The sequence below is a fragment of the Scyliorhinus torazame genome, chromosome 13 (assembly GCF_047496885.1).
Source record: "Scyliorhinus torazame isolate Kashiwa2021f chromosome 13, sScyTor2.1, whole genome shotgun sequence".
Lineage (NCBI taxonomy): Eukaryota > Metazoa > Chordata > Chondrichthyes > Carcharhiniformes > Scyliorhinidae > Scyliorhinus > Scyliorhinus torazame.
In genome coordinates, this window is record NC_092719.1 from 169,532,025 (window position 1) to 169,547,148 (window position 15,124).

A 15,124-nucleotide genomic window follows, 5' to 3' on the forward strand; every position below is an offset into this window, starting at 1 on the left:
AATTGCAAGGAGCACACTGCACATAATTTTCCTCTATCCTTTTTGCCATTGTCTACCAAGTCCCTCCACAATATTCTAAACATAGTTCTGCTCTTACAAGCCAAAAACAGAAAACTTGAAATTCTTGCATTCATGCAATTTCTGAACATGTTTTTGGTGCAGAATGACTCAAAGCCTCAGTAGAATCATAGAGGTTTACAGCATGGAAACAGGCCCTTCGGTCCAACCAGTCCATGCCGCCCAGTTTTTACCATTAAGCTAGTCCCAGTTGCCCGCACTTGGCCCATAACCCTCTATAGAATCATAGAAGTTTACAGCATGGAAACATTATTCTTAGTGCTTTCCCTCTGTCATTTTTTTAGTTCTCTTCACTAAGACCACTGTATTTTACGTATGAGAATACAGTTTCATAACAGAGTGAGTGACATTTAAAAAAAAGCTTCCACTATTGCATTTGCTTCAACCTGCCATGTCCAATTGTTTGAACTTTGAGTCATTTTGTGCGTATGATAATTACAAAGGGGACAGAGCTTACATTTCACAATGCTCTCCTCTTGATTATTTAAGTGGATTTTTGCTGTCTCCATTGGTTTTCACATTCTGGCCTACCACAGAATGGTCCTGGTACAGGAGACCATTTGACCCATCATGCCCTTTCCAATTCTCGGCAAGAGCCACTCAGCTAGTCCCACTCCCCTTTCCCGTCAACCTGTAATATTTTCCCCTCCAGGGACTTCTCAAATGCCCTTTCAAAAGCTGACTGAACCTGCCTCCAGCAAACTCTCAAGACAGTGCATTCCAGATCCTACCATTTGCCATGTAAAAAAAATGTCCCTCATGTCACTATTGGTTCATTTGCCATTCGTTTTAAATCGGGATCCTCTGGTTCAGAATCCTTGTGCCAATGAGATAGTTTCTCTCGATCTATTGGTTTCCATGTCTCATGATTTTGAACACTTCAACCAAATCTTCTGTAAGAAGAATAACCCCATCTTCTCAAATATATCCATACAAGTCCTTCATCGCTGGAGTTCTCAATTTTTTTCTGCACCATCCCTCAAAGCTTTCGCACCGTTCCGAAGTTTGGTGTCCAGAATTGGACCCAATAATTCAAAATGACCCAAATAATAATGAAGCTAATAATATTCCCATACAATCTTAGTGTAAATTGTCAAATTGCACAAATTTGGACAAAACTTGAATATTATACCATTTCATTAACTCCGGCCCAATTTGTTGGAAACCTAAAACTGCATACCCCGCCTTAACGAAAACTTCCTAACTAATCCACCTATAACGCCATTGCGGTCATGTGTTTACTAAATCACTTCAGTTTTCAGTGAATTCATATCCCGTTTCACTTCAAAATCGTCTTTCTAATTCGAGCTTTAATGTGGCAGCGTGTCCGTCCCTTCGTTGCTAAACGGCTGCTTGCTGCATCCTGTCCGTTTTGAAAGTTTACTCCTTGATTTAATCATCAGCTGCCGAGAGCACGGTGACATTGCTCGGATAGCGGCAACGATTTGGAATGGAAGCGGCTGTGAGTGTCACCCCGAGATACCGCACTCCTACCTCTCCGTGCAAATCCTTCAGCGCCGAAACGATCAGCTGTTTAAAGTGGGCAGCGTTCAGCCTGAACCCAGGCCTCGTTTCCTCGAATGCGCTGTTTGACAAAAGAGAACCAGAACTGAGTGAGCGAGCCGAGCAGGAGGAGCTCAAAAAGAACGCTCTGTTAACGGGGAATCTGCTTTTCACTCACAGGCCGACCTTCAGGTAGTGATAGTCGCAGGTGTTTCTGGAAACGTGCCGTTCGTAGGCTGCGTCCTCCCCTGGGTGGATCATACCGATGAGCGGCGACAAACTGACAGCAGGCGTGAAGCCCCGAGCAAACGGCAGGCGACTCACTTCCGGCCGCCGTCGCCGGGTAACCGATGATCACGTGATCGTCACTTCCGGTCACTTCCTCAACCGTCCCCGTTTTCTCCCCTGCGACTGTCAGTTCCGTTTCCTCGTCACCTGGCAACCGCTGCTCACCCATCGTTAAGGCGCATGCGCTACGCCTCTTGGACCGCGCTGTCGAACCTAAACATGAGGGACATCCTTTTTACATGGCAATTGGAAGGATCTGGAATGCACTGTCTGGTAGACTGGAGGCCATTATTGAACCTGTAACAGTAGTGAGAAGGGAATTATTGAACTAGCAAAAGCATATCGCTCTGTTTTAGTAAGATTTAAAAAAAATGTTTTTAGAGTATTCAATTCATTTTTTCCAATTTAGGGGCAATTTCGCGTGGCCATCTACCTAGCCTGCACATCTTTGGGTTGTGGGGGCAAAACACACGGAAAAACGGGAAGAATGTGCAAACATCACCCGGACAGTGACCCAGGGCCGGGATTCGAACCCGGGTCCTCAGCGCCGTATCCCTTCAGGGGTGCCACAACCCCTTTGATGGCCTTTGAGCAATCCTCCTGCATCTCCTTCCTCTGTTGGCGTAATTCTTGATGAAGGGCATCAACTGTTTCACCTGGGGCTGTGCTACTTGCGCTGGCCCTTCCCCCTTCGCCATCCTTCCACTGGCTGCTGTGCCACAGGTCCCTTCCAACTCCTTGGCCAAGTCCTTCACCTTCTTCTGCCGGTTTGATAACTAGCAAATATACCATTCCCCGGAGGGAACTTCTCCTCCAACCTTCAGTTACACTTTTCCGTCGAAGTTGCACCTGATTTCAGGTAAAAAGAGCTCTTTTCTAAGCCTTCAAGCAGGAGCTGCCCTGTGTTCAACTACTCACAGCATGGCCGCCATCGGAAGTGACAGAGAAGATTGATAAGGGTGATGCTGTTGATGTGATGTGCGTGGACTTCCAGAAGGCATTTGAAAAAGGAGCACTTAGCAGGCTTATGAGCAAAGGTATAGCTCAAGAAATAAAAGAGATAGTGGGTGCGTGGATATGAAATAAAAAAAGAAAATGCTGGAAATACTCAACAAATCAAGTGACAGTTGTGGAGAGAGACAGTTAACATACCCACAATTAACTAATTCTGGAACTACACTGTTGGAAGAATGTGAAGACATTGGAAAGGGTCTAGAAGATTTGAGAATGGTTCTGGGGATTATAGACGTCAGTTATGTGAATAGATTGGAGAAGTTTGGTTTGTCCTCCTTTGAGGAGAGAAAGTTAAAAGATTTGATGGTGGTGTTCAAAATCATGAGGGGCCCCCAGAGAGTGGACAGGGAGAACCTTCTCATTGGTGGAAGGGTCAAGAACAAGATGACATAGATTTAAAGTGATTGACAAAAGCTTTTTGGTTAGAATCTGAAATGTCCTGCCTGAATGCGATGGAGGCATGGCTTTCACAAGGGAACTGGATAATTATCTGAAGAAAAAAAGATTTGCAGGTCTAGGGAGAAATGACAACTCCTGGGGATGGGGGTGGGTGGGATTAGCTGAACTGCTCTCACAAAGCAACCTCTGCTGCAGATTGCACCTTTCCCAACTTCAACTTAATTCTGGTGCTAGAGTAATCAGATCAAGCAGGATAACCAGTCAATTATATTGAAAACCTTTCAGACACCAAACCAAGTAAAACTAATTATGCTTCCCTTTTTAATCATTTTACAGCCAGAGGGTGGTGAATCTGTGGAACACTTTGTCACAGAAGGCTGTGGAGGCCAAATCACTGAGTGTCTTTAAGACAGCGATAGATAGGGGCAGCACGGTGGCGCAGTGGTTAGCACTGGGATTACAGCACTGAGGACCCGGGTTCGAATCCCGGCCCTGGGTCACTGTCCATGTGGAGTTTGCACATTCTCCCCATGTCTGCGTGGGTCTCACCCCCACAACCCAAAGATGTGCAGGTTAGGTGGATTGGCCATGCTAAATTGTCCCTTAATTGGAAAAGAAATAATTGGGTACTCTAAATTTATTTTAAAAAAGACAGAGATGGATAGGTTCCTGATTAATAAGGGGATCAAGGGTTATGGGGAGAAGGCAAGAGAATGGGGATGAGAAAAATATCAGCCATGATTGAATTGCAGAGCAGACTCGATGGGCCGAGTGGCTTAATTCTGCTCCTATGTCTTATGTAAAGGTGAAGGTCAGAAACCAGCTGAGGAGGCACTTTTGGATAGAGGGGATGTCGGTGTTAATGCCATTGTGGGAAAACACGGTTTGGAGCCGGGGAGGTGGTTGGGGGGAATAGATGCCATGTAAAGGAGGTGAAGAGAAGTGGGGCTGGTTAAGATGAGGGATTTGTACCTGTAAGAAGGGTTTGCCAGTAAAGAGGAACTGAAAGAGAGGGTGCAGCTTCCGAGAAGAAGTGAGTTTAGGTACCCGTAAGTAAGGGGCTTCGCGCGGAAGGTTTGGAAAGAGTTCCCCAGGTTGTCGAGGTACACTCTGTTGGAGCGACTGCTGCTTCCAGATGTGGAAGTGGAGGCCAGGATCATAGACGTATACGGGTGGCTGGGAGAGCAGGGAGGTGAACAGGTGGTGAAGATTAGGAGAAGTGGGAGGGGAGATAAACTGGGGAGAATGGAGTGAGGTGCTACGAAGGGTAAATGCGACATTCTCATGCGCAAGGATGAGCCTGATACAGTTCAAGGTGGTACACAGGGTACATATGACTCAGGCAAAAATGAGTGATTCTTCCAGGGAGTGACAGCCGAGTGGTGAGTATGAATGGTGTGGGCGGGAACTAGCGAATCATGCACATATGTTCTGGGGTAGCGAAAAGTTGGGGAGATTTTTGGCGGCGCGAATAAGCATCGTGGAGGTTGAGCCAGACCCATTGGTGGCGATATTTGGGATATCGGAGAAGTCGGAGCTGATGGAGGGCAGGAAGGCCGATATTGTGGCCTTTCCCTCTCTGATTGCCCGGCGAAGAATTCTGCTGGAGTGGTGGTCAGCAGCGCCTTTGGTGGTGGCGGCTTGGCTGGGGGACTTACATGACTTTCTTCGGCTGGAAAAGATTAAGTACGAATTAAGGGGTTCAGCGGAGGGCAATGTTCGTTGTCGTGTTTGAGGAGCTGTTCATCGTGCAGGGGGGTGAGGGAGGAGGGGGAGAAAAAGGGGAAAATTTGTGCAAACTATATAGTTGTGTGTTGGGGAGTTTGTTCCCCAAGGTAATCTTTTATATACGTTTGGAATAAAAAACATTAAAAAAAAAACAATCTTCTCTGTTACCCCATCAAATAACTCGATCAAGTTAGTTGAACATAATGTACCCGTACCACATCTGTGCTGGCTTTCCTTATCAATCCACGTTTGTCCAAGTGACTGTTAATTCCCACTAAAGTTAAATTGACTATCCTGCAGTTTCTAGGCTTATCCTCACATTCATTTTGAATAAGAATGTAACATTTCCAATTTTCAAGTGCTCTGCACAATCTCTGTATCTAAGGAGGATTGAAAGATTATGGCCGGTGCCTCTGCAGTTTCCTCAGTCTCCTGGGATGTATCTGATCCAATCCTCGTACTTACAAAATTTAAGTACAGCCAACCTTTCAAATACCTTCTCTTTTCAACTATTAGCTCATGACTCAACTACCACTTCTTTCACTGAGCCTTTGACAGCATCTTCCTCCTTGGTGTAGACAGATGCTCTCTGCTGTCCTGCATAAATTCTCCTTTTTGGTCCCTAATCACCTCTATCCCTCCTTGGGTCACCAATTTACTATTTATATGCTCAGAGAAAACGTTTAGATTTTTTACTAGTGATTGCAGTTATTCTGGTACTTAAAAATGAACAGCCATACTGCAAACGTGTAGGCTTATCAATATCTTTACCTACTTAAGATGGTTGATGAAAAGCAACGTTAATGCATCCTGACACCCTGGCACACATATTCTTTAAACATCTCCTGAAATAGCATACTTAGTGAATCTCTCCATGGTTCAATAATCTGCTAAGAACATGCAGGGCTGGATTCTTGTGCCCCGCCAGTCGCAAGATCGCCATGGGTGGGACGCGGACCATATAAAGGTCCAGTGACATCGGACGGGAATTTCCAGTCGCCGGGCATGGCTGGAGAATCCCGCCCGTAGAGTATTAGACTGCATAGCTACTATTGTCACGAAGCACACTGATGTTATTTGCTAGGGTATCCCAACCTGGAACACCCGTTCATGGAGTGTATAAGTTTTGTTTAGTTGTTGAGGAGACAAGTGAAATCCCAGTGAGAATAAACAGCCCAGTCATCGTGTAACAATTATTAAACACTATTTATTAAAGTAAAGACAAATACACACAAATCGGACTACTCTCAAGCAATTAAATACAGTTTCTATAGAAATGACCCATGTTACAAAATATATCTATGATACCTGAACTCGGTAAGACTTCCCCTATTCCCCCAAACAACATTCAAATTGAATAGCAAGCTACAGTTACCACACAATACAGGGATGCTACTACAGTCTGGGAACCGTTTGTTTCTTGGTCCAGCGAAGATATTTTAAAACTGCTGTTCCAAAGGTTTTCTGCACTGCTTTGGCTCTGAGACTTAGAAGCTTGTCCGCTGTAAACTTGGCCTTTTGGTGACTGGAAACTGGCCTGTCCACTTTCTGAGACTGCTAGATGATAACTGCCTCCCTTCCTTCTTAAGGTCTGGGAAATTATCCCTTTGTTGTTCTTTGATTATGCCTTCTGAGTATTCGCAGATCTGCCCCATCAACATCCTTGCCTAAAGATTAACATGTATATATATATATATATATACATATATATATATATATACATATCTCAGGGCCCTTTCCCAATCATCTATAATCTGTTTCTCCTCCATAAACTATTCAAAATTAATTATTATGTAAACTGCTGTTCTAAACTGATTACTGGGAGAGATACATATCAGTTGAGGTCCTTTGAATACTATGTACTGCTGTCTCCAGGCAGATTCATGATACCCCCCTTTTTTTAAATGAAATGTCTTAATTTGAGACACGCTTCATTTCTCTTTTTAGTTCCACCTTATCAAATATTACAAAATTTAAAAGCTTTCATTAAGAGAAAAATACCCTATAAAGTTTCTCACTGTTCCGAAAAGATTATTTTGCACTCGAGATAAAGCATCAGCATTGACTTTTTCTCTCCTGGCTAGATGAAAGATTTTTGAGTTACATGGTTGCAATAGCAAACTCCATCAGAATAACTCAATGATCCAGTCATGAAATTTCTCCAGAAAGTTTGGAAGGGTTGTGGTCCATATACATGATTGCAGGGTTGCTGGCAATATAAATTTCAATGCTGTAATGCCAGTTCTGGCCTTAAAGTCTCTTTTCTGGTGGTGGGTTCCAGGAAGTCCCACATGGCCTGTATTTTTGCATCTTGTGGTGCCGCCTGACCTCTACGTGTCATAGATATGACTGTTTGGAACTTGGCAAATTTGCTTTTTGCTTGGTTCCTCACAAAATTGGTTTTGTCTTAAGCAGTCAAATAGTTCCTTTATGTAATGTAGGTGATCTTCCCGCTTCTGGCTGAACACCACTAAGTCATTACTGTATATGGAACAGTGACTCCATCCTCCAATAACTCTGTGTGCCTTTGAACAGTTCTGGGGGCATTCTTCCTTGGGGCTACAGCATTTCCCCACCTGTAGTCCACACCCAGTCTCTGGTTTCCATCCAGTTCAAGCACAATGGCAAACGAGTCCAGGTCAGTCCTGCATTAAACTGTACATGTGATAACGTAGTTGGATTGAACCTAGATGGATGTTGTTTAATTGGAACCACGTTCCCCCACATCTATGGCATGCATTGCTAACCCTGTTCTACCTAGGTTATTCCCGGCAATACGTTTCTGGAATTGCAGTAACTGTCAGTTTGCTCTGGCTCTTATTTGGAAGATGACTTAACCATTGGTTTAAATGTTCCAATCTTCATCATTGTCCAAATGAATTGTAGGGAAGCTAGTCAGAATTTGACCCCTCGTTTTCTCCCTGCTTCATTACGAACAAGACCTCCTGCTTGTTCTCATCTCCTCTAACCCACCCCTTTTTTTAATGTGTTCACTTGACACACACTGTGAGATTTGGGTCTATCTGGGGTATGTACCAGATAGTTTTCACTCACTTTCCTTTCAATGTACCAAGGCCCACTGAATCTAGCTTTCAGGGGTTCACCTGATGCAGTTAACAATGCAAGCACTCCCTCACCTGTTAGAAAACTCTTGGAGTCTGGGCCTTTGTATTAGCCTTTGGTTTTACTCCGTGTTGGGATGTCTTTAAATGTGTCAACCTCTTTGAATTGCCTAATTCCCTGGGCTGGATTCTCTGATTCTGGGGCTATGTCCCCATGCCGGCTTGAGAACGGTGAGGAACTGGCGCAAAACGGCCCCGTGCGGCTTTCTCCATTTCCCTTTTAAACTCTCTCTCTCTTCGCATTCCCGTTGAAACGCGCTCTCCCACTCTTTTTCCTGCATCTCTAACTTCTTAATTTCTACATCTCTTTGTAATTGAAGCTTCGCCAATTTAAAATCCTCAGTCCTTGAAATTTTGGGTCTGGATAGCCCCCCTCGTATATTTAAATGTGTTGCTAGCCTTTCAATTATTTCAGCCTTCTTGGCTCCTGTAGATAAGACTGCATCCAATTTATCTGCCAATTCTCTCAATTTGGTTTTAGACACACTTTTCAAACATGCTTCGGTTACACTGTCTACACCCAGATAAGACTGAGCTAGATCAAGAGCCATTCTCTGCAGCCTTCTTACTTAATAGAACACATTCTTACTTGGTTCCACTTGTCTCTCACTCTCGTTACACTCAAAAGTCACAAATTCCCTACAGCCAAATAATTAAGCCCTTTCAAAACCACAGACAAGAAACCCCAATTTTCTGTCCCAATACAAGCTATGTTATTTGCGAGGGTATCCCAACTTGGAACACCGGTTTGTGGGGGTGTATAGTTTTGTTTAGGTGTGAGGAGACAAGTGAAACCGCAATGAAAATAAACAGCCCAGTTGTTGTGTAACAATTATTAAAGGCTATTTATTGAAGTAAAAAGACACATACATACAAATCAGACTACTCTCATGCAATTAAGATGTATGAATTATTAAACACTGTTTGTATGGAATGTACCCCTTCTTACAAAATATAACTACAATACGTGAACAATCTGCGTATTCAGCTGTCTGCCCTCTCAACTTCCTTGACTATACATTAAAATATGTATATCTCAGGGACTTTCCCAATCATCTATAATCTGGTTCTCCTCCATAAGCTATTCACACCAATGATCTAAACTGCTGTTCTAAAGTTGTTACCAAGAGAGACTCATACCAATTGAAGCCCTTTGAATACTGTTTACTGCTGTCTCCAGGCAGATTCATGATACTCTGAACAGTTCATTAACAGATTTTATGAGCAGCTCTGAGCACAAATAACCAAAACAGACAAATATGAATATTGAAACCCCTGAAAGTTAGTTTGAAGGTGGAAATGGGAGTTTTAGAGGGAGCTGTGGAACTGATTAAGGAGAAGAGCATTGGATGAGATAAGGGAAGTTGATATAAAGGCCTGGTTGATCAAAGTCTGAAGCAAAGGCAAAATAACTTAAAGTCCTATTGGAAGTTTTATATTAAGAACTTTTACAGGCCAGTTAAGTTCTGTCAATATAACACCCAGGTCCACTCCAAAAAAAAGTATATAGGATTAGTTTTTGAAAGAAGCCGCTGCAGAGGGTGGTGGAGAGATATTCCTAAGGTTACATCCATGCTAACAATCTTTCGCAGTTTGAGAAGACATGAAGATGTGAGGCATCGGGAAGAAAAGAGAACAATAAAGAGCACAGGAATAAAGTCATTTGTTAGGACAGGACTTGAGTATTTCTGAAAAGGTTACATGCTGTCAAAGCTTTTTATCTTGCATTCATCAGGATAGATTCACAAGAATACCAGTTCTAAAGGAAACAACAATTTGTACTACATGAGAAGAGTGCGCGGATTGGTTGGCAAGTAGGCAATCAGTATTCTCTTCTCGTTCCCTTTTGAATTGGTACCCTTGCAAATCTGTCCTGAGAGTGCAGGAGAAAAGCTTCGACAACATGTATCTTTTTGCTGCAATACCCAAGAACAGAATTGCTAGGGTCTAAAGATACTTGAAATTGAATGAAAATGAAGTGCAAGGAGTGCATGATAGCGAGCAACAACATTGGTCAGAAGATTTATTTTATTTTTATCCTATAACATGCATATTTTAGATTCTTACTTTACATTAATCTGTATTGGATGTAGTCAAAATGGAAGAGGTTTAAAAAAAAAAGTTTATTTTCATCCCTCTTTACAATCAGCTTCTTTACTCTATGACAGCATTTATTTGCTCATGTATCTAAATAATACAAATGTCAGCCAGGGGACCAAAATACTTGCTGCAACCACAACATATTTGAATTATTAGGTTGAACAATTACCTTTTCAAAGAAACCATATTAATCAAATCTGCTCTTGTGAAAATTAACTAATTTTCCCCCCCATTAGATTCCAGCAGGCATGGTGATTTGAATAAGTCTATTGGAATTTTTTTTTCAGTTTTACCTTTGCCTTACTCACGATCTACAATAAATAGAGGCTACTTAATTATACGCAGGCTGGATTCTTCACTTAATGGTCCAATACTATTTATACTTTTTTTCAGTATTTTCAGCCAGAAAAATGTTTTAAAAATGAAGGATATTAATCATTTTATTATATTTTGCACCTATGCTGAGAAAGATAAGTAAAACCAAGAAATGACACATGCACTCACTTTATAGGTAGTAACACAATTTAACATGTCCAAGGTTAAACAGAACAAACTTTGAAAATGCAAAACTTACCCAATTCACCCAAATAGATGCATTAGCTCCAGAAAATCATCCCCATTGGATGCATTCTTTTCCATGATGTATAAATCTTCATGGACTGTAAGTGAGCCTGCCCATTATATCACATTTGAAAGCAGTTTGCTGTTGCAAAGTCATATTACTGATCAATTAACTAAGCCTACTTCAATTCATTACACTGAGATCCCTTAACAGCGAGAGAAAGGGAGACAAAAACAGATAGAGGAATAAGAAGGAAACTATTTTTCTGACAGTTTTGTATTTAACCCCTGGTCATAGAGATGGAAGGATATTGTTGAATCCAATCCTGGAGAATAATGTCAATATTAACATATTTACAATGCTTTCAGTGAAATAATTTTCTTGGTAAAATGGATATCAGGCTGTGGATGGTTACCTTGGTCTTAAAATATCCACTAACAAGACACTTCCGGCTCAGCCATAAGTAACAGTATCCACAGTAAACCATACTATCTCTCTTCATCCACTAACACTATCATCCAGCAGGGTTCAGTACCATAAACGTCTCCACAGACATCAACCTCTGAGCAGAAGCATGCTCGAATGGAGCAGAATGGATGCTGCTTTTTTACCTCTCTTTAGAGATGGAACACTCCATATTTATAATCTGAGAGTTCAAGAGTTAGTGCAACTTGTTGAATGGCTGTAGGCAAACTGAACTGACAGTTAAGAGTACGATTAAAATCTGGGTGTTTCCTTTTGAACCCCAATGGGATTCCTGCACTTGACTGATAGAATAATTAAACTTCAAACTTCCAGAATTAAAAAAAAAATTGTCTATCATCGGAATACTTATGCATTACCAATATTTCATCAAGTATAATTATTACATTAACAATAGAATTCACAGAATTCATTAATCAGAATAAAGAAATAATAGCCAGGACATCATCATCATTTCTAAAAACAGCTTTAGCCTATTTATGTAGTGATCTACAATCATCACAGTTGAGCTTGATAATGGGGAGGGGGGAACAAAGAAAAGACTAGACAATGAACTGAACCAGTGTGGATAAAGCAACATCTTACTTATTGGTAACATTCTTCACAAAGATTTATCTATAAAATTAAAACTTAATATGAGAGTCTTGCATTTTTGAAATGTCTTGATTGAATTTTTTTCATTGTTTAATCCACTTATTTATTTAAATCTCTTTGCCCAGCTCTAATTTATTTTTAAAATATTAAATTGAACCAATGTGTTCCACTTCAAATAAATGTTCCAAAGTTAATATTCCTTATTTATTTCTGTTATCTCTGTCAAAGCAGATGATATTGTGCAGAATTGTGTTCACAATGGTTATTATTGTAGTGGCTTTTAGCAACTGTTTTATAGATACATTTTTAGAATGGTACATTGTTACAATTAGCCACACAAGTGCAATTCCCTTATCAAAACTACAAGAAAATCTCCACTAAACAGTATTGATAGCAACTGTACTTTCCCTACAACATAATTGTTGAAAGAGTTACTACTGACCACAAAAGCTTTGGAACCACCTTCCACAGATTTAAATGTAAGAACTGAGCAATCAAAAAGAAAAAAAATGCAATCACTTTAACTTCAAAAATATAAATTATACATTTAATAAATTATGTTAATAATTTCTGCATTTTATGAATCTAGCCTTGAACTGAAAATGGGAATGTATTGCATTGCTAATGCCATTAAATGGCACAACATAAATTGCCAAAATGAAGATTTGACTAGTGTGGGAAATCTGGTAGAGAATAGTGCTTTTATGTTAATTTTCCTTTTTATATACTGCATGCGTTTATGTGCTGGCAATATTCTGTGTCTTTCAAAATCTTGTTTATGTAATTTGAAAGCATCACCAAAAATTGTTAACTAATGCTCTTAATAGATGTAATTGGGGCATCAGCATTCAGTCAAGTCATATTGTTTCCTGGGAAATTATCACAGCATCTCATTTTATTTGCAATCCAAAGCAATACAGCTTTCATTTATAAATGTTAGGCTAATTTCTTATTGCTTTCTGATCTTGTGTTTTGCAGAGAACTTGAAAATTCCAGGATAATTTTAGCACTTTTGCGGGGCCGCTCCATGACCACAGAATGGCCACAATTTTCCAACAGATCCACTCGACAGCCGGGAATACCATCAGCAAGGACTCCAGCTCCAGAAACATCCAGTACCTAGGCACAAGAAGGGAAATTAACAGAAATATTTAGATCAGCACTGTTACAATCCCAGTGTAGGAAAAATATAATCAAAATAACTACATCTACTGAATGACATCCAGATGAAGAAATTACCAACATTACAGTTTTTGTACCTTTTACATGAATGTGAATCAAAACCATTGCAATTAAACATGAATCCATGGGCAAATGATACAAATAGTTGATACAACAAAGATACGTCTTATGCAACCACGCACCACTTCCTGGTACTAGGTAGCTATATAGTTCCACTGTCTGCTGTTCTTTATTCCTGAAGGGTAAGTCAGGAGTCCTATCCGACAACAGCTTTCACCTCTGTGTTGTCGACAACGATTACCATCAGTAAAGCATACATGTATGAAACCACTCTTCCTCGGATCGCAACAATCTTGGAGTACGTTTCCAGAGTTCCTTTTCAACCGACCAACCAACAACACCCCGGTTCACGGTTTGGTCACTTCAGGGAAAACATCCAGGTTTTCAGCGACTCTGAGCTATTCTATTCACACAGCTTTCCAGGTTCTTGACCATTTTAGCCAATTTGCACAGTACCTCCAAGAACTCTTTTCTCCTTTTCTGCCAGAAAAAGAACTAACCTCTTCCTGAGAGTGATTCTCACAAGAATTCTATCTCTTCATGTCTTTGTCTGCTTCCTCTCTGTCTGCATTTCACACTACAGCTCCTTTTCTTTGTTTGTCTCAGCCACTTTCTTAGCTTGCTTCTTGTTAGTACTGCTTCCAGGTTAAGGGTCGCCAGCAGTCACATGGATCAATAATTTCTCATTCAAGAAAATTAATCCCATCACAATTGATGCAAACTCTCAAAAATCCTTTTCAAACATTCTTAAAAACTCTTACTTAAGACTTCCGGGTGCGGCTATGCAGAGCTAGGTCGCATATTCGGTAGCTCCCGCTTGGAACGGACTTTTGGGCTCTTTTGCAGGGCTCCCACGGCATTTGTTTGACATTTCCCGGTGCGGCAATAGGACTGCAACACTCCCCTGACGGTGTCCCCCAGGAGTGTTGTGTCTTTTGGCTGCCAGGCCCGGCAGAAGCAGTGGAAGATTTGGCTGCAACAGGATAAACAGGGCCCCTTCCAGCATGCAAGCGGGGGAAGGGCAAGCTTAAAGCTGCAAACTGACCTGAGGACCTTTATCAAAAGTGAATTCTAACAGCAGAGGGAACAACTGTGAAAAGATCTCACCAGGGCCACTGAAGAAGCGGGGACGAGGCTTCCGGTGGCTGCCATGGAGGAGTAGGTCACGCATTCGGCAGCTCCCGCCTGGAGCCGACTCTCAGACCTTTTTCAGGAGTTTCCACGGACATTTTGGGGCAGATTGGTGAAGCGAATACTGCTAAAAGGATTCCCTCTCGAGACTTTTGGGCTCTTTTCAGGGCCCCCAAGGGCACTTTTTCGACGTTTCCCGGTGTGGGAAGGAGTTAATAATAGTTCCCCGTCAGTATATGGCTTTAACTAGGAGCGGGGTGACAAAAAAAGGTGGTGGTGGACCAGAAGAAGGGAGGGAAGAAGGACAAAATGGCGGCGGGCGGAGACCAGGCAGCATGGAGGCAGTGGGCGGAGGAGCAACAGGAGGGTATCCAGCGCTGCCTCAGAGAGATTAAAAAGGACCTGCTAGAGCCGATGAAGGCTTCTATTGATAAGCTGCTGGAGACACAGACGGCCCAGGGGGTGGCGATCCGAGAGGCTCAACAAAAGATATCTGACACTGAGGACGAGATCTTAGTCCTGGCGGTAAAGGTGGAGGCGCACGAGGCGCTCCACAAGAAATGGCAGGAGCGGTTCGAGGAGATGGAGAATCGGTCGAGGCAGAAGAATCTGCGGATTCTGGGCCTCCCGGAGGGGCTGGAGGGGCCGGACGTGGGGGCCTATGTGGTCACCGTGTTAAACTCGCTGATGGGAGCGGGGTCCTTCCAGGGGCCCCTGGAGCTGGAAGGGACCCATAGAGTGTTGGCGAGGAGGCCCAAGGCTAACAAGCCTCCGCGGGCGGTGCTGGTGCGGTTCCATCGGTTCGTCGAGCGGGAGTGTGTGCTCAGGTGGGCCAAGAAGGAGAGGAGCAACAGGTGGGAGAACGCGGAGGTTCGGATAT

The 15,124-nt window shown here is 42.3% G+C and overlaps 2 protein-coding genes across 8 annotated transcripts in view; both read right to left on the reverse strand.

Moving 5' to 3' along the window:
• rpp14 (ribonuclease P/MRP 14 subunit) overlaps positions 1–1,940 on the reverse strand; it is a 29,894-nt gene extending 27,954 nt beyond the window's left edge. For 2 of the 5 annotated variants that reach the window (XM_072472402.1, XM_072472403.1), the window contains exons 1-2: positions 1,760–1,940; positions 1,573–1,663 (exon numbers count right to left, since the gene is read on the reverse strand). In XM_072472402.1, coding sequence (XP_072328503.1) covers positions 1,573–1,663; positions 1,760–1,842 — 174 coding nt within the window. In that variant the 5' untranslated portion in view covers positions 1,843–1,940. The remainder of the gene's footprint in view (positions 1–1,572; positions 1,664–1,759) is intronic. The other 3 variants (XM_072472400.1, XM_072472397.1, XM_072472398.1) reach the window with 3 other exon arrangements.
• Positions 1,941–10,233: 8,293 nt separating this feature from the next.
• abhd6a (abhydrolase domain containing 6, acylglycerol lipase a) overlaps positions 10,234–15,124 on the reverse strand; it is a 184,562-nt gene continuing 179,671 nt past the window's right edge. For all 3 annotated transcript variants that reach the window (XM_072472396.1, XM_072472395.1, XM_072472394.1), the window contains exon 9: positions 10,234–12,990. In XM_072472396.1, the coding sequence (XP_072328497.1) occupies positions 12,808–12,990 (183 nt within the window). In that variant the 3' untranslated portion in view covers positions 10,234–12,807. The remainder of the gene's footprint in view (positions 12,991–15,124) is intronic.